Genomic DNA, 21,232 nt, shown 5'->3' with positions numbered 1-21,232 from the left:
TGCTTCCCTACCTGTGGGTCTGGGTCATCCTGGGGCTTGGTGCCAAGTGGCCAGCAGATACGTAGGGTGCTGGTCCAGGCTATGTCTTCTGGACACACCGCCTGCTCCTGTCCAGCCCCTTTGGAGCCCACAGGGGAGAGGGTTGTTGAGGCAGTGTGAGCCCTGAGCTCAGAGCCCTGAGGAGGAGGCCCCAACAGTCTCTAGGCTTGCAGCAGCTGGTATATTCTATAGGAATACGAGGCTGCTGTGGAGCAGCTGAAGAGTGAGCAGATCCGCGTGCAGGCTGAGGAAAGGAGGAAGACTCTGAGTGAGGAGACACGGCAACACCAGGCTGTAAGGATCACATGGGCACAGGGGGGCCAGGGTGGAGCACTTTGGGGGCACACCAGGGTCCTAACGTTCAGTCTGGGTCAGTTACTGCCTCGTTGAGGCTCTGGGATGACCTTGTGCAAACCTCAAAAACCCATGGATCCGTCAGTGCTCAGTATGATGGGGAGCACACGAGTCCCAAGTGTGTTCGTTAACAGCAGGTGGAGGTGGGTGGCTTCTCTGAGGGCAACACCCAGTAAAGTCTGGATTCTTATGCTGGTTTCAGGCCATACACCAGTTTTTCCAGCTGAGCCATATTCACACTGCCCTCTTCCTCCCTAGAGAGCCCAGTACCAAGACAAGCTGGCCCGGCAGCGCTATGACGACCAGTTGAAGCAACAGGTGAGCTTAGCACACTTGCATGGAAGGGGTGCTGCCTCTGTCTTCCCTGAGAGCACAGGCATCTTTTGGGGCAGCGGGTAGGCCAGAATTCAGAGTTGTTTTACCAACCGTTAGTGCTGGGTCCCAGGAAAGCGTGCATGTGCATGCTTTTACACACACAACACACCGGCCCCCAGGCTCTGGCTGTGCTGAGGGTTCTGGGTGAGAATCTGGAAACCTGGCTGTGACATGTTCATGGTAAGGTGGTTTCCAAACATCTGTACCCGTTACGGCATTACAGCTTTTAAATTTCCCAGGGAAACTTGGGTTATCTGAAAGAATGAAATCTTACCATTTTCTACAACATGGTTGGAAGCTAGAGAATGTTATGCCAAGTCAGTCACAGAAAGACAAATATCGAAGGATTTCACCCATATGTGTAATTTAAGAAACAAAACAGGTGAACATGGGGGAAGGGGGGAGAACAAAGGATGGAGGGAAACAAACCATAAAAAATTCTTAACAGAGAACAAACAAATAGATTTGTTGGATGGGAAGAAGGGAGGGGCAGAGGGGGATGAGCATTCAGGAGGGCACATGATGGGATGGGCACTGGGTGTTGTAAGTGATGAACCACTCAATTCTACTCCTGAAACCAATATTGCACTCTGTGTTAACTACAATTTAAATAAAAAATTTTTTCAAAAAAAAAAGAAAAGTAAACCTAATAGGGGAAAGACAGTGTTTTGAAGACTAGACTGGGGGATCCCTGGGTGGCTCAGCGGTTTAGTGCATGCCTTCGGCCCAGGGTGTGATCCTGGAGTCCCAGGATCAAGTCCCACATTAGGCTCCCTGCATGGAGTCTGCTTCTCCCTCTGCCTGTGTCTCTGCCTCTCTCTCTGTGTCTCTCATGAATAAATAAAATATAAAAAAAAAAAAATGAAGACTGGACTGGGGATGCCCAGAGGTCTGCCCTGTGGCAGAACTTTGCTAGAGCATGAGCTCCTGTGCCACCGCCCCCCACTTCATGCACATGTGCACATGTCCTAGGTGAGATTCAAACTTGCTTGTAGAGGGCTATAGTGTGTGTAGGCCCTGGGGCGTCATTCTCAGAGAAGTTCTCAGGGGAACAGAGGCTTCCCCACAGGTTGGAGTATCTCCTCTCTTAGATTGTTGATCTTTCATAATATTTTTTAAATGGTATTTATTTATTCTTGAGAGAGAGAATGTGCATAAGCAAGGAGGAGGCACAGATGGAAGAGGAGTGAGATTCAGGCAGTCTCCCTGTTGAGCACAGAGCCCGACATGCAGCTCAATCCCATGAGTCTGACACTCAGAAGACTGAGCCACCCAGGTGCCCCTGATTGTTTCATAATTTTGAAAACTTTTCCCTTTCCTCTGTGGCTGCTTCTCAGCAACTTCTCAATGAGGAGAATTTACGGAAGCAGGAGGAGTCGGTGCAGAAGCAGGAGGCCATGAGGAGAGGTAGAGTTGTCATTTCTGCCTGGGGTTTGGGTGGCTGTGTCCTTGGAGCTGACCTGGGCTCGAGAAAGGCTTCTAGGGAAAGCAGGCTGTAGGCAAGCAACATTCCAAATGCTCCCGATGGGGTCTCCTAGGGGCTCCATGTCCTTCAGTTGGGACTTTGTAGCAGAAACCTAGGCAGGCTAGGTGTTCCCACAGGGTCTGCCATGTGTTGCCTCCCTCCTGTGAGAACAGTTGCCGGGGCCTCACTGGAAGGGATTAGGGACCCTGGGCTGAACACCATCTTCCTGTTGTTTCCCTGGGCAGCCACAGTGGAACGGGAGATGGAACTGCGCCACAAGAATGAAATGCTTCGCGTGGAGGCCGAGGCTCGGGCACGGGCCAAGGCTGAGCGTGAGAACGCGGACATTATTCGTGAGCAGATACGCTTGAAGGCTGCTGAGCACCGCCAGACCATCCTGGAGTCCATCAGGTGAGGCCCAATCCCCAGTGGGCCCCTGGCAGAGTCCTGTCGCAGATGTCTTCTGGCCCTTCACCTGTGTCAGGAGGCAGCCTCAACAGGTGCTCCCATGTGCTCACCTTCAGGGCTGACCTTCAAAGCCCTGGCCCTTTCTCCAGCCAACTGCCTAGATCCATTCTTCCCTGGTCACATTGCTGCTTCCTCTACAGGACAGCTGGCACCCTGTTTGGTGAAGGATTCCGTACCTTCGTGACAGACTGGGACAAAGTGACAGCCACGGTAAACATCCCTGCCACATATTCCTGCTTGTGGCCTATGTCGGGGTCTCCTGTGGGTCATGTCCCTCCCTCCTGCCAGCAGTGAAAAGTGCCTGGTACTCAGTGGTGGGAAGTGTGCCAAGCAGGTCCAAGGTGTAAGCATGTGCTGCCGTTGTTCCTTCTCGCTCCCCTCTGGTGAAAACAGGATGTGGTGCAGCCTCTGGGTGGAGGGCACGCGAACAAGTCAGTGTTGACACTGGCAGCAGATGTGCTGGTAGAGGGGCTGGATGATGTGGGAGGAGGTGCTAGAGTTTCAGTTTCCCTCTTCTTAAAAAGGGTTGCCCTTTAGAAGGTGTAACTGGAAATCTACCTGGTGGCCTCAGGTGTGAGGCCCAGCTAAAACTCCAGGGGGTCCCAGAGATGTGGCAGTGAACCCCCTTTAAACCATGTGCCTGTGAGGGTTCTCACCCTCTGGTGGGAAGCAGAAGGCAGCCAACAAGGCTGTAGGACTCCAGGCACATGTTCTGTGCCATGCAGCTCTTTAGCACTCAAGGCAGAGGGAAGGGCATTGGCTAGGACTGGTTCCTAAAAAGCCCCCCAATTCTGTAAGTACTTCTGCATGCCAGCATTGTACCAACCCGTCTAGGCTGCACAGTGTGACTGGGTGCCTGCTCACATGGTACTGATGTCTTAGCAAGGGGTGAGGCAAGTAACCATGCTGACCATGAGTGTCCTGAGCATCTGCGTTCCTGGCCTTCTGACCTCTGAGGTGGTTTCTGCAAGTGCCTTGCTTTGTACGGAGTTCCAGCATCATTCTGGAGACAGTGAGGGGTGATAGATGAGGTCAGTTTGTGGCTCGAGGAAAGCAGGGTCTGGACTATCTAGGGAAGGTTAGCGAGGAAACCTGCAGCTAGTGAGAATGCTGGGATTTTTTTTGTTTTAAGATTTTATTTATTTGTTAGGATGTGTACACACGAGGTGGGGGGGTAAGCAGACCCCCTGCTGAGCAGGGAGCCTGACCTGGGGCTCCATCCCAGGACCGCAGGATCATGACCCTAGCTGAAGGCAGATGCTTCATTGATGGAGTCACCCAGGCACACCTGACTGCTGGTTCTTTTTTTTTTTTTTTTTTTTTTTACTGGTTCTTAAAATGGACCCTGGAGTCCTCTGACTCAGCCAGTGACTTGGGGTGAACAAGGGCACCCATCACACTCTTCCCAAACATCTTTTGAGTAACACCTGGTTGGTAGTGGGGATCCTGCTAAATGTGGGTGTAGGCTCCGTGGGTAGTGCAGCCTGAGGCCTGTTGGGGCTGGGTAAGCGGGGCAGTTGCTCTGGCTTCAGAACAGGGCTGCCTGGAGGTAGGTGCTGGCTTGGGGGTCTGACCATATCCTTCCATTCATTGCACAGGGAGCTGCTAGGACTGCAGCCTCGTGTTCAGATGAAGAAAATGGGCTTTCCTCCTGTCTGCCTTGGGTGCCCTTGGCTCAGAGCAGGGTTCATGCAGGAGGGACACCCAGCATTCATTCTAGCACAGATCTGGGTAGGGATACACATCCAAACCTTGTGGACAGAGCTGGTGTGGGCTTGGCTGCACTGTGTCCAAGCTCCTACCTCAAGCCTTGGTGCCTTACCTGCATGCTTACCTCCCTCCTGACCCTCCTCCTTGCCCATCTCTTCTTTGGGACTCTGGCACTTGCACATTGTCGCAGGTGCTGTGCCAGGTGACACAGAGTCTGGAGTCTAAATGTCAGTGCCTGTCAGTATTGACAAAGAGAGCTGTACATGATAAAATTGGTGCAGTCAGTATGCTGACCTATTCATTGTTTGAAGGAACTACTGGCTTTCGTTTAACTGTGGAATTCATTTATTCAGAAAAAGAAGAAAGAAGCTTCAGAAACTTCAGAAAGAAGTTTAGCTTTGAGTGATGGAGGGCATGGCCTGTACACAGGAGACCTGGCCACCACTCTGAGCTGTGCTCAGCCCTGCAGTGGCCTCTATGTGGATGTGGAGGCTCGCAGTTGAAAGCCACAGATAAAGATGTTCTAAACCTCAGGGGCTTGCTTCCCAGCTTATGTCTGAAATTGGCCACTGGATTGTGAGTGTTGCAGGGAAGGAAGAGGCTAATGAACCTGCAGGAAGAACTCAGATCTTGTTACTGTAGTTTTGGTAAATAAGCAGTGGCTTTTCACCATCTACTCACATGTCTGATGTCTTTCTCATGACCCTGCATCATGCAGGGCTGAAGGAGGTTATGTGTGGGTGGTCAGAGGCCCTTAGGGCCAGTTTAGGCAGAGACCCAGCAAAGTGGCAAGAAGTTCTGAGGAAGGAGCTGTGTGGCTTTTTTTTTTTTTTTTTTTTTTCTTTAAGCTGTGTGGCTTTACATCTGGGTGAGCTGCCATGCTGCTTCCTCTCCATTCTTTTTTTTTTTTTTTTCAAATTAATTTTTATTTATTTATGATAGTCACACAAAGAGAGGGAGAGGCAGAGACACAGGCAGAGGGAGAAGCAGGCTCCATGCACCGGGAGCCCAACATGGGATTCGATCCCGGGTCTCCAGGATCGCGCTCTGGGCCAAAGGCAGGCGCTAAACCGCTGCGCCACCCAGGGATCCCTCTTTTTTTTTTTTTTAATATTTATTCATGAGAGACACAGGCAGAGAGAGCAGCAGGCTCCATGCAGAGAGCCCAATGTGGGACTCAATCTTGGGACTCCAGGATCATGCCCTGGGCTGAAGGCAGATGCTCAACCGCTGAGCCACCCAGGCATCCCTCCATTCTTTTTTTTAAAATAAGTTCTACATCCAACGTGCAGCTTAACTCACGACCCCAAGATTGAGTCACATGCTTTTCCTATTCAGCCAGCCGGGTGCCCTCCCTCTGTTTTGATAGGAGAGGCAGGTTGGCCTTTCTGGGAGGCACCTGTAGGCGTCTCACTGTGTCTGGGCTGTGAAGGTGCACACCCTCCCCAGTGCCCACTGCTGCATGGTCAGAGTAGCATCCTATTGTAGCATCTCTCTCTGTGACAAAGGGTCACAGAGAGAGATGTGTGAACTGGCTGAGGCACAGGAGACAGTGAGAGGAGCCCTGGGTGGACTTGACCTTGGGGGTAGCTGAACCTTTATATCCTGGGGTCCTGACACCAGGTGACACCACTTTTTCCTACTTTTGGCTTTGCCACAGTGTCTCTAAAAGGAACTCTATTTTAACTTTTTATTTTATTTTTATTTTTTATTTTTTAAAATTTTTATTTATTTATGATACCACAGAGAGAGAGAGAGGGGCAGAGACACAGACAGAGGGAGAAGCAGGCTCCATGCACCGGGGGCCCGACGTGGGACTCGATCCCGGGTCTCCAGGATCGCGCCCTGGGCCGAAGGCAGGCGCCAAACCGCTGCGCCACCCAGGGATCCCTATTTTAACTTTTTAAAGAAAACTTCCAGTGACCCACATCCATCATCCCCTGCCTCCAGTGGGGGTCACCTTTCTGGGGTGTCCATTTTACTACTCATTTTTCCCTGAAGTGTTTTATTTTTTATTTTATTAAGAGTTTATTTATTTTAGTGTGAAAAATGGAGACATACGTGTGAGCAGTGGGGAGAGGTAGAAGGGGAGAGAATCTGGGCAGAGTCCACACTGAGCTCAGAGCTGGATGCAGGACCCAATTCCATTACTGAGAGGTCATGATCTGAGCCAAAACCAGAGTCAAGACACTCAACTGACTGCCCCCCCCCCACCTGGCCCCCCGCCCCCTCAAGTGTTTTAAGGTGAATTAAGAGCATTCCGACTAGTCTTGTGGTACCCCGTGTACTCAGATCTCTTTAGTGCTTTCCAGCTTTTGTAAACATCTGTGTTTGCTAGTTGAGTCTCTAATGTCCATCTTCAGTTTGGAATCCCTGCCTGCCCAGGGCAGTGTTGTGGGCTAGCAGTCCCGGCCTGCCCCCTGACAAAACCAGCAGGGATTCCGGACACAGGACTGGCTGAGGGGGAAAATGCCTCTTGGCCATTCTTCCTGTTTGATAAGCTGCTCCTAAGTCAATCATCAACCTTCCCAGTGAGATGGGTAGAGGGGTGGTCGCTGGAGAATGCTGGGCAATGTCAGATTCGGAAGCTGATGGCTACTTTGGGGCGGGTGCAGTCCCACCTCCCCCATCACAGTCCCTTTGGGCCCTTGTTTCTGTCACTGTGATCGCCATCTGGTCTCCTGGAACCTTGTGTGTGTGGTTTAAGAGTCGTTGTTTTCCCCTGCAGTGGCCAGGTTGTCTTGGAGGGAAGATGTTTCGGTTGAGTTTCTAAGTGTTGGTGTACTTTCCAGAAACCTCTTCTTACTGTTGGTCATGTGCCCTGTGATTGTGCTCCCCACCCCTGCCCCCGTGTTTGGTCTGTCCCCCATGAGCCTCAGGATCTCTGTCTACAGCTGAGGCTCTTGTCGCCTGGAAGCTTCCCTAGTATAGCTGGAGTGCATCCTCCAGTAGCTTTCTGAGAAAGAGTGGTTATGGTAAGCTTTTTGATAGGTCGCCTGTCTGGAAATATCTGCAATCATATGACATCGAGCACCAGCTGGGATGCTCCTGTGTCAGCCTTGTCACCACCTCTCATGGGATGGGATGAGGTGAGGGCCCAGTGCCGACTACTAAACAGTGTGGCACAGGATGGGTGGAAGGCATTCACCTTCCTGCTGCCCCGCTCCAGGTGGCTGGGCTGACACTGCTGGCCCTCGGAGTCTACTCTGCTAAGAATGCCACATCTGTTGCTGGACGGTACATTGAAGCCCGGCTGGGGAAGCCGTCCCTGGTGCGAGAGACGTCTCGTATCACGGTGCTGGAGGCTCTGAGACACCCTGTGCAGGTAATTGTGGGCTCAGTCCTCACTGGAATGGCATGTCCTGCCCAGTTCCTTCCGACATTTCAGCCAAGTTGTGAACATGTATTTTCACTTTCCCCTCTTCATCCAAATACTGTCTATTCTCTCTGGCTCATTGGATTTGGTTGTGGCTTTTTACTCCTTGATGTTGTCCTGGGAGCCTGTGCACATTTGCACTGCAGAGACCCTCAGCCTAGTCCACTCTGTTGCCTCTGGATCTGTTGATGTGCCTGTCCTCCTGGGGCTCCTGTGAGAGAAGTTGCTGGAAGTAGTATGGTGTCTGTTCTCCTCCTCTAGGAGAGCCAGGCTTCCTGCCCAGCTTCATGTCACTCCAGTTGCATGTCCATCCATGGGCTGTGGCTGCATCTCCAAAGCAATCACTTGTGCTTGTGGATAATTGGAAAAATAAAGATCAGTAAAGAATTTTTTTTTTCTTGTAAGATTTTATTTATTAGAGAGCACAAGCAGGGGGGGAGGAGCAGACTCCTTGCCAAGCAGGAAGCCTGATGTGGGGCTTGATCCCAGGACCCCAGAATCATGACCTGAGCTGAAGGCAGGCACTACCCGACTGCACCACCCAGTTATCCCAAGATCAGTAAAGAATCTGAAGGGCCTCCTGGGTGGCTCTGTCACTTTAGTATTTGGCTCTTGATTGCAGCTCAGGTCGTGATCTCACTGTCGTGGGATCAGGCACCGAGTTGGGCTCTGTGCTGTGGCGCTCTCGTGTGCTCTCTCTGTAAATCGTCTAGCCCAGTGCCACAGCCAGCCCTGTGTGACCCTTCTAGAGCGGGAGCAGGGCCCAGTCCTGTGCGGCCTGGAGTGTGATCGCCACGGCAGTTGTTTCCATGCGGTGGTCTGGTTGTGCCCGGCACTCCATTCCTGTTTGATAGGCTCTGCAGATGAGCCTGTGTCCATGTTCCTCCTTTCTGTCTGTAGGTCAGCAGGCGGCTCCTCAGTAAGCCTCAGGACGCACTAGAGGGCGTCGTCCTCAGTGTAAGTGGTACTACCCTTCTGGGGGCTGTCACGAGCATTGGGGTGGGAGGTGCCCTTCCGCTGGGGGAGCTTTTCTATAGGATGGGGCTGCTTCTTATTCCTAAAGTAGAATTTGCTGCCTGAGGCCCAACCTGGGGTAAGCTGCCTCTTGGGGTTGGTCCAGATGCTCAGGAGGAGCATCCTGGCAACAGAGCGTCCCTCAAACTGCCATGTGCCCTGGCAGCCCAGCCTGGAAGCACGCGTGCGGGATATCGCCATAGCAACGAGGAACACCATGAAAAACAGGAGCCTATACAGGAATATTCTGGCATATGGGCCTCCTGGCACCGGCAAGACACTGTTCGCCAAGGTGGGGGCACTTGGCCACACAGCGGGATGGGTTGCCATGGGCAGGGGCTGCAGCTGGGGCTTGTAGGGATACGGCGCTGGGAATCAGGGCTCATGTGGGGGGCCAGCTCTCCAGGCAAGGGGGACCCCTAGCAGCAGCTGGTAGTGGGGCTAAGCTCAGTCTACACGGGCTGTGAAGGGTAGGGGAGTAAACACGCTTTGCCCTCTGCCCGCGCCGCCTGCCCCCCCCCCGCCCCCCCCAGAAACTGGCGCTGCATTCAGGCATGGACTACGCCATCATGACAGGCGGGGATGTGGCCCCGATGGGGCGGGACGGCGTGACTGCCATGCACAAGGTCTTCGACTGGGCCAGCACCAGCCGGCGAGGGTGAGCTGGGCCCCTCCTGGGATGGCTACCCCCAAGCATGCGCATGCAGTCCAGGTTTCTAGTGGCCACTGAGCTCTAGCTGTCGGGGTAGGGGGTAGGGGAGGTCAGTGACTTTCCCTGCAGCCCAACTACATGGTTGCACACAAGACTGGAACGCTCTGGGATAGAATCTGAGGGAGAAGTTCACCCCAAGGATGGATTCCTGGTGGCTTGTGCTTATCACAGGCCTCTTCCTGCCTCTGACATTGACACATTGAAGTCACAATAATTTACTGCCAAATTAGGATGTTTAGTATGAACCAGTTGCTTTCCCACAACACTGGCACTGGGCATACCCCTCTCGGGCCTGGGGTCCCTACCACCACTGAGGTTAGCAGGTGCTTTGGGTTCCTGAAACTGAGTTCAGTTGCTGTGTGCTCAGCACCTTAGTGTGCATTGGGTGGCCCTCACCTACTTCTCATTTGGTCTTTTCTCTTTCACAGCCTCCTGCTCTTCGTGGATGAAGCCGATGCCTTCCTCAGGAAGCGAGCGACTGTAAGTATTCTGGAAGCTTCTTTCTGGCCTGCTGGGCCTGGCTGGCATAGGTGAGCGATCAGGAGTGGTGTGTTCAGTGGCTGCATTGGCACTTTACAGGGAGATTGCTGGTCGCTCACAATAGAGTCTCACCCAAACCTGCTCCTCAGCCACGCTTTCTTCATAAATTTGGTCTGAGAAACAGGAGTTGATCCTGTGGCATTTTTAGAGTTTTCCCTGGAGTTAAGTTTCATGGAGACCTTGTTGTGTGTGGCTCCCAGAGGGTTGGAGTGGAGCCTTCAACTTCCCTTGGCTGCCTTCCCCCTGACACCAGAACTTTCTTTGCAGGAGAAGATAAGTGAGGATCTCAGGGCCACCCTGAATGCATTCCTGCACCGGACGGGGCAGCACAGCAGCAAGTGAGGGCCACCCGCCGGTGCGGAGCCCCTTCCTAGAGGGAAACTGAGGTTCCATTTGAGCTCACGTGCCTGCTGGGGGCAGAACTGGAATAGGCCGGGCCCCAAGGGCGATGGGAAGGGCTAGTCGGGGTGAAGGGGTACTTTGTGGAGACCCCTGAGAAAACATGCTGGGGGAGTCTCAGGACAGCCCGGTGGCAAGTCCTCACCCACAGGTCACTGTACTTGGTGTTTCTGGCTGCCCTCCAGCGATGGGCTATTGGGATGGTCACCCCACGGCCAGGTCCCCTGGGACATTGTTTGCTCCAGTAAAGGGCTCACAAATCCTCTATTATTGCTCTCCTGGATCATTGAGGGCCTTCTAGTACTGTGCCCACTGGTCACGCAGGGGCACACCTATCCTTGCTGCTCAGCTGTGCAGCCACCAAGTCATATGTGTCCCCCTTCCCTGCCACAGCTGCTGCCAGCAGAGACTCCCCGCCCCTGCTCAGACCCCTTGGAAGTCTGGTCCAGATTCCTGCTGAGTTGGCACTTCTGCTCAATTAGCAAAACCCCAGACCCTGTAGATTAGGTTGGGGAGGGGCAGAGGTCTGTCTCAGACCATGGGTTCCCTGTTCCTCCTGTGCATAGCACAGCTTATGTGGCCACCACATCAGGCTGGACTGTTGGTCCGCAGAGAAGTGTGGGAGGGAGGGATGGGTGGCTGGACAATGCTGGGCCTTCCTGACATTTTCTGGGTTAAAAGCTACCAGATAGATTCTGCTAGAAAATTGTTCTATGTGGGTTTGAGAGGCCCCTACTCTGGGGGCAAGTGCCCAGCTTGAGCAGCCCCTTAACCCCTGCTGTCTGCTGGCTTCAGGTTCATGCTGGTCCTGGCCAGCAACCAACCCGAGCAGTTTGACTGGGCTGTCAACGACCGCATTGACGAGATGGTCCGCTTTGACCTGCCCGGGCGGGAGGAGCGGGAGCGCCTGGTGAGGATGTATTTTGACAAGTATGTTCTGAAGCCAGCCACAGAAGGAAAGCAGTAAGTGTCCTGATGGCCCAAGTGCTGTGGGGCCCTTGGCACCCCACCAGCTCCTGGCTCAGGTGCTACACCCCAGTCCTAAGCCTGTGGTTTCACATTGGGTTCAGGTGTGTTCACCTGCTGGACCCCATGCCTCTATCCTGCTTTTTGCTGGGTTTTTGACTTAGTCTTCCACTGTCAACAAACCAGCATCTCCATCCTTTTGTCTCACATGAAGGATTTCTTAACAGTTTGCCGCTTTTGAGGAATCTAGGCTGCAGTCAAGCCGTGGAGAGTGAAGGGACCGGCATGGCAGTTGCCAGACATTGGCCGAGCTTTGTTCACTTCGGGGCTGATTGGGCAGTCTTGGAGGTGGACTTACCGTTGTTCACTACTCACCCTGACTCCCGGGAGTCTCAGGCACCTTGCCAGCACACTGCAAGGCCTCAGTTCTGCGGAAGTCACCAGGCAATGGGGGAGCCCTCCACATTCTGTCCGCGCCACCCTCACTCATCACTCTGTCCACAGTGCTCCAAATAGGCGATGGCCTATTTTTAACCATCTCCAGGGAGCCAGATCTCAAAGCAGCACTGACCTGAATCCCTCCTGTCACTGGTGGCAGTGAGAGCCGTCTTCTGTTCTAGGACGGGCTTTGCCTGCCAGCTCCTACTGTCCCTCTGCTGCCTGAGCCCTTGCGTTCCACTATCTGGGCCTCTCTCCTTTGCACCCGGGTGGCCCCAGTACTCCTCACTGTTCCAGTGGTTCATTCTAGCCTGACTGCAGCCCAAATATCAAATGTGGTCTGACTTTCTGAGATCTTTTTTTCTGTGAGTGTTTGACCCATTCTCCTGGGTCTTCAGCCAGACCTGATTGGGGAGGGGTCAGCACATGAACAAGAGATGTGAAACAGCACTCTAACCTGGACGTGTCACCTTTCCTTTGATTTCCCACTTGTTTATTAGCAGCTCACGCTGGACAGGATTTCTGCAGCTGCTGTGCTGTATGGGCCCTGCGGGAGGTCTGAGTGAGAAGGACGTGGTTCCTGCCCCGACAGTGCATCATGCACTGCTTTCTGCACATAGCCCAGAAAGAAGAGAGGTGCCTAGCGGGGTAAAAAAAGGCAGACCAGGCATCAAGAGCAGATATTAGGGTAGAGTTTGGCTCTTTAAAAATTGGGGCATTCAGTTGGGGTTGCTGTCACTGGCAGATACCCCACTTGTCCTTTCATGTAGGAACCAAGGGGCCCTCCTCGACCTCCAATCTTGCCCTGAGTCCCTCAGGCACCCAGAGCATCATGTGGGAATTCCTCCTTCCCAGGCGCTTGAAGCTCGCTCAGTTTGACTACGGGAAGAAGTGCTCCGAGATTGCACAGCTGACAGAGGGCATGTCGGGCCGGGAGATCTCCCAGCTTGCTGTGGCATGGCAGGTGAGCAGGGGACACTTGCCTTACAGCTGCGAGCTTGGCCCATTGGGAAATAGTCACATGAAGATGGCTGGTGCCGACCCCTGCCTCCCCCGAGGTGTTTCTGTTGGAAGGATTTTCTGCACACAGATGTGATGCCCTGCCCTACTTTCCAGCCACCACCTGTTTCTGCCTCCACTGCAGGGAAGGTGTGGAGAGGTATCACTGGCTTTATGTATTATGGCCTACTCATTGTCATTGTGGGTTTATTTATTTACTCATTCATTCATTCATTTATTCATTTATTTTAAAGATTTTATTTATTTACTCCTGAGAGACACACAGAGAGAGAGAGAGAAAGAGAGAGGCAGAGACACAGGCAGAGAGAGAAGCAGGCTCCATGCAGGGAGCCGGACATGGGACTTGATCTCGGGTCTCCAGGATCATGCCCTGGGCCAAAGGCAGCGCTAAACCACTAAGCCACCCGGGCTGCCCTCATTGTGGTTTTAGTCCAAATCAGGTGGGGCTTCTCTGAAATCATGTGTGTTCCCTGGAAATGAACCAAGTGTCCATATGGGCATCAGTGTTCCATAGACCTTGATGTCTCAGTAACCACTGGAGTCTGTTCCAAGCTGGGTCCTAGCACATTTGGGACAGGTAATTCTATAGTTAGTGGGGGTTAAGGGACCATGGGGGGCACATAGGGCATCCTGTGAGCTATCTGGCTCCTCAGAGGGCAAGTGAGATGAGGAAGAATGAGTGAATCTGATCTGATAAGGGGTCAGGCATCTCCTTCCCAGCAATTCTCCAGATGGAGACCATGAGTGTTGAGGATTGTCTGCTCCATGTAGTTTATTGTGGTGTCCTGAGGGTAGCATGGAGCACACGAGTTGACTTTATCCTTGTTCTGTGGCCCAAGGGCACACAGCCCAGGGTAGTTCTTGTCATTCCCAGCACCCACTGTTTGCTCCTGAAATGTCCACAGTCTCCCCGCCCCACCCCCCGTACTCCCAGGGCAGAAAAGCCAGCTGATCCCCAGGAGTCCTCAGTGCAGCCATCCAGAAAGCATTTGCAGATTGGTGATCGCTGAGGAGTGAAAAGCCCTATAGGTGCAGGGTGCTGACTGGCTCCTGTCTCTGACCATCCCTTAGTTTTGTGCTGACATCGCTTCCTCTGTGGGGTCTGTGCTCAGATCTGTCTGAGGCTACATGACAATCCAAACATTAGAAATACAACAGTGCTTTTAAGTGAACATCTATTTTGTTAATTAGATACCTACTTTGATTCGAACATGGTAGCTTGGGTACATAGGGACTGTGTTAGTCTGAGAGAGCTGGGTTGTGCTGCTGTGACAGCTCCAGACTGAGTTCTCCCTGCATGGATCAGCTGAGTGCTCTGCTCCAAGCTGTCGTTCTTCAGGATCCACGTCTCATGAGGGTGGCTCTGTTTCCACAACCAACAGGGTATAGGATAGGACACCTGTCAGCTTGCACTGCTCTAATAGTACTGCAGCCCAGGGTCACTAACCATAGACTTTCCTTTCCTTCGAAGGTTCCGAAGGTAGGAAGTCCCAGATCAGGGTGTCAGCCAGGGTGGCCCCCTTCCTGCCTTTCAGATGGTTGTTTTTTGGCTTTGTCCTCGTCATGTGGCAGAGAGAGCTCTGGTGTTTAAGGACACTTGTCCCATAGGATCAGGGCCCCACTCTCATGACCTCCTTGAACATTAATCACTTCCTTAGACACTCCAACTCTAAATACAGCTGCACTAGGGGATAAAGGCTTCACTGTATGAATTTAGGGACACATTCAGGCCCTGACAGCAAACCATCCCTGCTTCTCAGTGTTTCCACCATGAACCAGCATACCTCCTTTCTGTCCACATCACATGTCAGCTGGTTGCAACAAGCCTGGTGGATAGAGAGCTGTTTACTGTCAGATGCCACACAAGTGTGGGAGGCAGTGGATAGATTCCCAGAGCCCCTGGGATGCTTTCCCTGGGAGGTCCAGTCCTCCACCAGGGTGTATCCAATCATTGACCAGTGAGCTCAGCCCAAGACATGTCAGATCATCCTATCATGCTCATGGGAGAGGAGAGTGAGGGACAGAGAGGAGGTACCACAGTGTGTTGTGTACCCCTGGCTCAAGAGGAGTGTGCTCACATGCTCTTGTGCCCTCGGGCGTAGTGCTGATGGTTGGGCTTGCTCCTGCCTGCTCTGCCCCTCCTCCTGGGCTAGACTGCTTGGGGGTCCCTTCACGTACTCACTCTAAAGTCCCTGCTGCTTGTATGATGGTTTTATCTGTGGAGTTCATGCTGCCTCTTAACCACTCTGTTGTGGGAATTCACTGTGTTGTTATTCTTTAATGGAAATTTATCATTTTAACCGTTTTAAGGTACATACTTGGCTTTAAGTGCATTCCTGTTGCTGTGGAACCATCACCACCATCTGTCTCCAGAACATCTTCCCAAGCTGAGATGCCACTCTGTTAAACACTAATCCCCATCCCCCTCCCTGGTCCTTTGCACCCACACATCCACTTTCTGTGAATGTAATTCCTCTAGGCAATGCATATGAGTGGAACCATGCAGTATTTGTCCTTTTGTGACTGATTTCACTAAGCATAATGTCCTCAGGTCCATCTGTCTTGTAGCACGTGTCAACATTTTCTTCCCTTTTAAGGAGGAATTGTAGTCCCTTGTGGATGTATTTCATTAATCCATTCATCCATTGAGATGGACCTTTGAGTGGCCATTTTGAATAATGCTGGTGTGAACGTGGGTGTACAGGTATCTGACACTGCACTCTTCATTCCTTTTGAGTATATACTCAAGTGAAGGTACTATTTTTTTTTTTTAATTTTTATTTATTTATGATAGTCACAGAGAGAGAGAGAGAGAGAGAGAGGCAGAGGGAGAAGCAGGCTCCATGCACCGGGAGCCTGATGTGGGATTCGATCCCGGGTCTCCAGGATCGCGCCCTGGGCCAAAGGCAGGCGCCAAACCGCTGCGCCACCCAGGGATCCCTGAAGGTACTATTTTTAATGTTTGAGGAGCTGCCATGCCATTTCCCACAGTGGTTACACCACTTTACATTCTCAGCAGAAGTGCACACAAGGTGGTTTCTCACCCCTCTCACCAACATTTGTTATCTTCTGGTTTTTTTGAAAAACAGACATCTTTGTGGATGTGAAGTGATGTATCATTGCAATTTGAGTTGCGTTTCTCTGATGATTATTGACATGGATATCTCGTGTGCTTTCTGGCCATGTGCTTTGTTTTTTGTGTTTTTTTAATAAAGATGATTTATTTATTTGAGAGAGAGCATGAGTGGGCAGAGAGGGAGAAGCAGGCTTCCTGCTGAGCAGGGAATGGGACACTGGGCTCAATACCAGGATTCTGGGATCATGACCTGAGCTGAAGGTGCCTGAGCCACACAGGACCCCCTCAGCATGTATATTTTATTACAGGAATGTCTATCCATGTCCTTAGCCCATTTATGAATAGGGTTATTTTTTGTTGAACTTTAGGAGGGTTTGTTTTCTTTTTGTTTTTTAAGATTTTTTTTTATTCATGAGAGACAGAGAGAGAGACAGGCAGAGGAAGAAGCAGGCTCCATGCAGGGAGCCCGATGTGAGATTCAACCCCAGAACTCTAGGATCACACCCTGAGCTGAAGGCAGATGCCTAACTGCTGAGCCACCCAGGCGTCCTAGGAGTTCTTTATGTATAGTGGATACTAACCTTTAATCAGATAGGTGATTTATAGAAATTTTCTGCCCTTCAATGGGTTGCTTTTCACTCTTTTTTTTTTTTTTTAAGATTTATTTATTTATTTATTCATAGAGACACAGAGAGAGGCAGAGACACAGGCAGAGGGAGAAGCAGACTCCATGTAGGGAGCCCGACGTGGGACCTGATCCTGGGTCTCCAGGATCACACCCCCAGCCGTAGGCGGTGCTAAACCGCTGCACCACTGGGGCTACCCTTCACTCTTTATTTTGTTGATAGTGTCCTTTGATGCACAAAAGGTTTAAGATTTTATTTTTAAGTAATCTATACCCAACATGGGGCTCAGACTCACCATCCAGAGATAGAGTCATATACTCTACTGATTGAGCCAGCTGAGTGGCCTCCCCCCCCCTTTTTTTTTAAGATTTTGGTACACAAAAGATTTTTATTTTGCTAATAGTTCAATTTGTTTTGTTTCTCATCTGTGCTTTCAGTGTCATAGCCAAGAAATCATCACTAAATCCAATGTTTGGAAGTTTCCTCTGCATTTTCTTCTAGTAGCTTTATAATTTGAGGTCTTACAACTAGGTGGTTCATGGTTTTTTTGGTTTTTTGGTTTTTTTAAGATTTTATTTATTCATGAGAAACACAGAGAAGCAGAGACACAGGCAGAGTGAGGAGAAATATGCTCCATGCAAGGAGCCTGATGCGGGACCCGATCCCGGGAATTTGGGATTACTCCCTAAACCAAAGGCAGATGTTCAACCACTGAGCCACCCAGGCGTCCTTGGTGTGATTTATGTTTAGTTCAGTTTTGTATGTGGTGTGAGGTAGGGGTTCACCATCATTCTTTTGCATGTGGATATCCAGTGTTCCGCGTACATTGGTTGAAAAGACTGTCCTCTTCCCTTTGAATGGTCTTGGCATCCTTCTTGGAAGTCATCTGACCATACATGTGAGGGTTTCTGGGCTCTCCATTCTGCTCCACTGGTCTGTATCACTGTCATGCCAATACCACACTGATTTGTAGTCAATTTTAAAATCAGGAAATATGAAACCTGAAAATCTTACCCGAGACTGTTTTGGTTATTTGGCCTCCCTTAAGAAGCCAAATTCATATAAAAGAATTCTATATGATTTTTACAATGGATTTCTTTTTTAAAAAAGATTTTATTTATTTATTCATGACAGACACACACACAGAGAGGCAGAGACACAGGCAGAGGGAGAAGCAGGCTCCACGCAGGGATCCCTGTTCTCCAGGATCAAGCCCTGGGCTGAAGGCAGTGCTAAACCACTGCCCCACCCGCGCTGCCCTTTAGGATGGATTTTTTTTTTTTTTAATTATTATTTCTGTAAAAAGGTCATTGAGATTTTTGATAAGGATTGCGGTGAATCTGTAGATCACTTGGACATAACAAGTTTAAGTCTTCCAACATATGAATGTGCATATCTAATTTGGTATCTAATTTTGATATCTTTTAATTTTTATTTTATTTTATTTTATTTTATTTTATTTTTGATATCTTTTACTTTTTAAAATTTTGAAGTGGGCTTCATGCCCTGAGATCAGGACCTGAGCTGAGATCAAGAGTCAGACACTTCACTCAATGAGTGACCTTAATTTATTAGTTTTAACTTTTGGGGAGAATCTTTAGGGTTTACTACATATAAAATTATATCATCTGGAAACATAATTTTACTTCTCCCCTGCCAATCTGGATCCCTTTTATTTCTTTTTCTTGCGTAATTGCTCTGCCTAGGATTTCTAGTACTATGTTGAATAGAAGTGGTGAGAGTGGGCATCCGTGCGTGACTTGTTCCTGACCTGAGAGGAACTGCTCTCAGGCTTTCACATTGTTAATGTGTTTGCTGTGTGGATTCTTCATATATGACCTTTAGAAAGTTAAGAAAAATTTCCTCTATTCCTAGTTTATTAAATGTTTTCACCAAGAAAGAGTGTTGAATTTTGTCAAATTCATTCTCTGCATCAATTGAAATGATCGTATAGTTTTTGTTCTTCATTCTGTTAACATGGTACGTCATGTTGATTAATTTTCCTGTGCTCCATGATCGTGCTTTCCAGGAGTAAATCCCACCTGGCCATTGGGTAGAATTCCCTCACTGTGCTACTGATTTGGTTTGCAAGTATTTTATTGAAGAATTTTGCATCATTGTTCATAGAGGGTATTGCTCAGTAGTTTTATTGGGCGTTTTTGTCTGATTTTAATATCAAAGTTATGCTGGGCTCAGAATGAGTTAGGAAGTGTTCCTTCCTCATCAATATTTTGGCAGAGTTCGAGGAGGATCAATGTTTGTAAGTGTTGACAGAATTCATTGGTGAGCCCATCGAGTCCAGAGCTTGCTGTTTTTTGTTGTTGTTTTTAACGCAGTTTCCTACGTCTCAATAATCTCAGGCTCACGGGAAAGTTGCAAGGATGACATGGAGCCTCCCCCACCCCCATGCCGAGACTTCTTTCATGATGCACATTGGCCATGTCACTGTAGACTCCACCTCAGACTTAATCTTTTCCTGATCCCCTCCAAGGTCTCCCATGTTATTCAGTTGCCATGTCTGCTTCAGCTCCTCTGGGCTATGACAGTTCCTTAGATGACTCTTGTTTTTGATGATCCTGGCAGTTTTGAGGAGTGCTGATCAGGTAGGTGTTAAAGAGATTGTCCTGATGTTTTTCTCACAGTTAGACTGAGATTGTAGGTTTTGGGAGAAGATCCCAGAGATGAGGTACCCTTCTGGTCACATCCTGACAGGAGACGCATGACATCTGTACAACATCACAGGGATGTGACCTGTTGAGGGTGGTGCCCCCCAGGTTTCTCTATGGTACTAAGTTCAGCCATCCCCCAGTAGGGATCCTGGCCTCCTTGGGCAGACATGCCTTCTCAAAGGGGCTCCTGACTCCCTGTACCTCCCACCAGGGAAGCTTCCAGGTGCTTTGGGTGCCCAGTGATCAGGGGCAGTGGAGCCTGGTGGGATACTCTGACCAAGCTGGAATTGCTGGGGGCTCCCAGGGAGCTCTCTTCCTAGGGGCCCTGCCCTCCCCTCAGTATCAAAATGGACCTGCCCCTCAGTGGCATGTGGTGGTTCTGTTATCTATGCCCTGGCCTGAGGGGAGCTTTGGTCTCTGAAGTAGGGGCCTTTCGGGTCTACGGTGGGGGTGCTGAACTGCTTCCTGACAGCTGGAAGCTTTCTGTTTTTAGAAAGTCATTGAGAAATTCAGAGATGTGAGAACATAGCACTGGTGCCAACGGGGGATGTGGGCAAAGCCACAGGCATTGCAAGGATGGTGGCTGCCCTGGGCTGTGGATTCACTTGTAAGCACGCGTGTATGTGTGGATACACCTGCACACGGGGAAGCAAAGCATGTGCTTTTGGCATGTTGGCATGTGTGTGTTCTGCTGGGGGGCCAGTCCCTTCCTAAGACTGAGCACAGGCCTGTGGTAGAAGTTACCGGCTAGCAATCTCCTTGGTGGACTCCACATCCCAGTCTGCCCCCACCCCCAGGAAGTCTTTCAGGGTCTTGGAGGGCATCTCCATAGGCAAGCACATGGGTGGGGCAAGGCAGGCTGCCTCATCCCTGGGTCTGGCCCTGTCCTGCAGGGTGGGTGGTTCCTGGTGACTGGCGTGCTCTGAAAGCCTGGGGCTGGGAGACACTTTTCCCCTGCAGGTGGCCACTCTGGGTGCCCTGCATCAGTACTCTCTTTTCCTGCCAGGCCATGGCATATGCTTCCGAGGATGGGGTCCTCACTGAGGCGATGATGGATGCCCGAGTCCAGGATGCCATGCAGCAGCACCAGCAGAAGATGCAGTGGTTGAAGGCTGAGGGGACCAGACCTGAGGGTGGCCAGTTCCTGATCCCAAGTACACAGGCTGAATGAGCTGGGCCTGAGTACCCAGATGGCTTTACCAGGAAGAAGCACCAAGATGCCCACATCTCATGGTGATCGGCCTACACAGCCGCCCACCTCAGCATTTTTAAATACTCCTCCAGTCAGGGCCAGGACAGCATTAAAGGCCTCTGCTTGGGACCAGCGGCAGCTGTGGCGTCTTTGTGGTGGGGTTGGCTCCTCTGTCCTCCAGACTGTGGTGCTTGCTGGAGAGAGCCAGGCTGGGGCCATCCCCTGACCCCAGGACGCTACTGGGAGATATGTTTCCAAGCCAGACCCATGCCTAGGAACAGTGGTGAAGTTGGCACTGCCGGTTCTCAGGTGCTGGCTAAGCTCTCCTGGCTGCTACATCTGTGACCAGAGGGGCCTAGGTGAGGGAGGTCGGGGCATGGGTAGGGGCCTGACCTTGCCCAGTCTCACCCAGCAAGTGAGGGTTGTGCAGAGCACGTCATTGTACTGCTGGGTGGGAGCTGCTTCTCCCAGTCTGCCCCCACTCCCTGAACTAGGGAGAGGGAGAAGCCCTGCACACATCTGATTGTGATGCACCCAGTGGTAAGAACTAGCTGCCAGCAATTGGTGCGAGTGCCTGCAAGACCCCAGACCCATTGGCCAGGAACTTCTGGTGTGTGGTGGGGTTTCCCTTACCCAAGGGATGTGGCCCTCCATCCATTGGAGTTGGGGTCTTTTTATCAGAATCCAATAAAAACTCTTGACAGGATACCTCACAATGTGTATCTCATGGCTGATTTGGGGGGGCAGGGGTTGAAGGGGTTACAGGTTCAGAGATGAAAGAAGAGGCAGAGGC

General features: G+C 50.9%; 1 protein-coding gene across 3 annotated transcripts in view; it reads left to right on the top strand.

Annotated features, from left to right (window-relative positions):
- LOC144310546 (ATPase family AAA domain-containing protein 3) overlaps positions 1-21,145 on the top strand; it is a 26,459-nt gene extending 5,314 nt beyond the window's left edge. Inside the window, exons 3-16 of one of the 3 annotated variants that reach the window (XR_013376246.1) lie at positions 232-333; positions 652-711; positions 2,106-2,175; positions 2,479-2,644; positions 2,842-2,911; positions 7,581-7,736; positions 8,688-8,744; positions 8,968-9,093; positions 9,335-9,459; positions 9,942-9,993; positions 10,321-10,391; positions 11,248-11,415; positions 12,627-12,820; positions 20,254-20,391. Coding sequence is in view for 2 of the 3 variants with exons in the window: in XM_077891648.1 (XP_077747774.1) it covers positions 232-333; positions 652-711; positions 2,106-2,175; positions 2,479-2,644; positions 2,842-2,911; positions 7,581-7,736; positions 8,688-8,744; positions 8,968-9,093; positions 9,335-9,459; positions 9,942-9,993; positions 10,321-10,391; positions 11,248-11,415; positions 12,712-12,820; positions 20,254-20,418 (1,497 nt within the window). In the remaining variant the exon portion in view is untranslated. Of the gene's footprint in view, positions 1-231; positions 334-651; positions 712-2,105; positions 2,176-2,478; positions 2,645-2,841; positions 2,912-7,580; positions 7,737-8,687; positions 8,745-8,967; positions 9,094-9,334; positions 9,460-9,941; positions 9,994-10,320; positions 10,392-11,247; positions 11,416-12,626; positions 12,821-20,253 lie in introns of all 3 variants that reach the window. The other 2 variants (XM_077891648.1, XM_077891649.1) reach the window with 2 other exon arrangements.
- The last annotated feature ends 87 nt before the right edge of the window (positions 21,146-21,232 follow it).

This window comes from Canis aureus, chromosome 3 (assembly GCF_053574225.1).
Source record: "Canis aureus isolate CA01 chromosome 3, VMU_Caureus_v.1.0, whole genome shotgun sequence".
Classification (NCBI taxonomy): domain Eukaryota; kingdom Metazoa; phylum Chordata; class Mammalia; order Carnivora; family Canidae; genus Canis; species Canis aureus.
The sequence above is the reverse complement of the archived record's forward strand: the minus strand, read 5'-3'. Positions and strand labels throughout refer to the sequence as shown.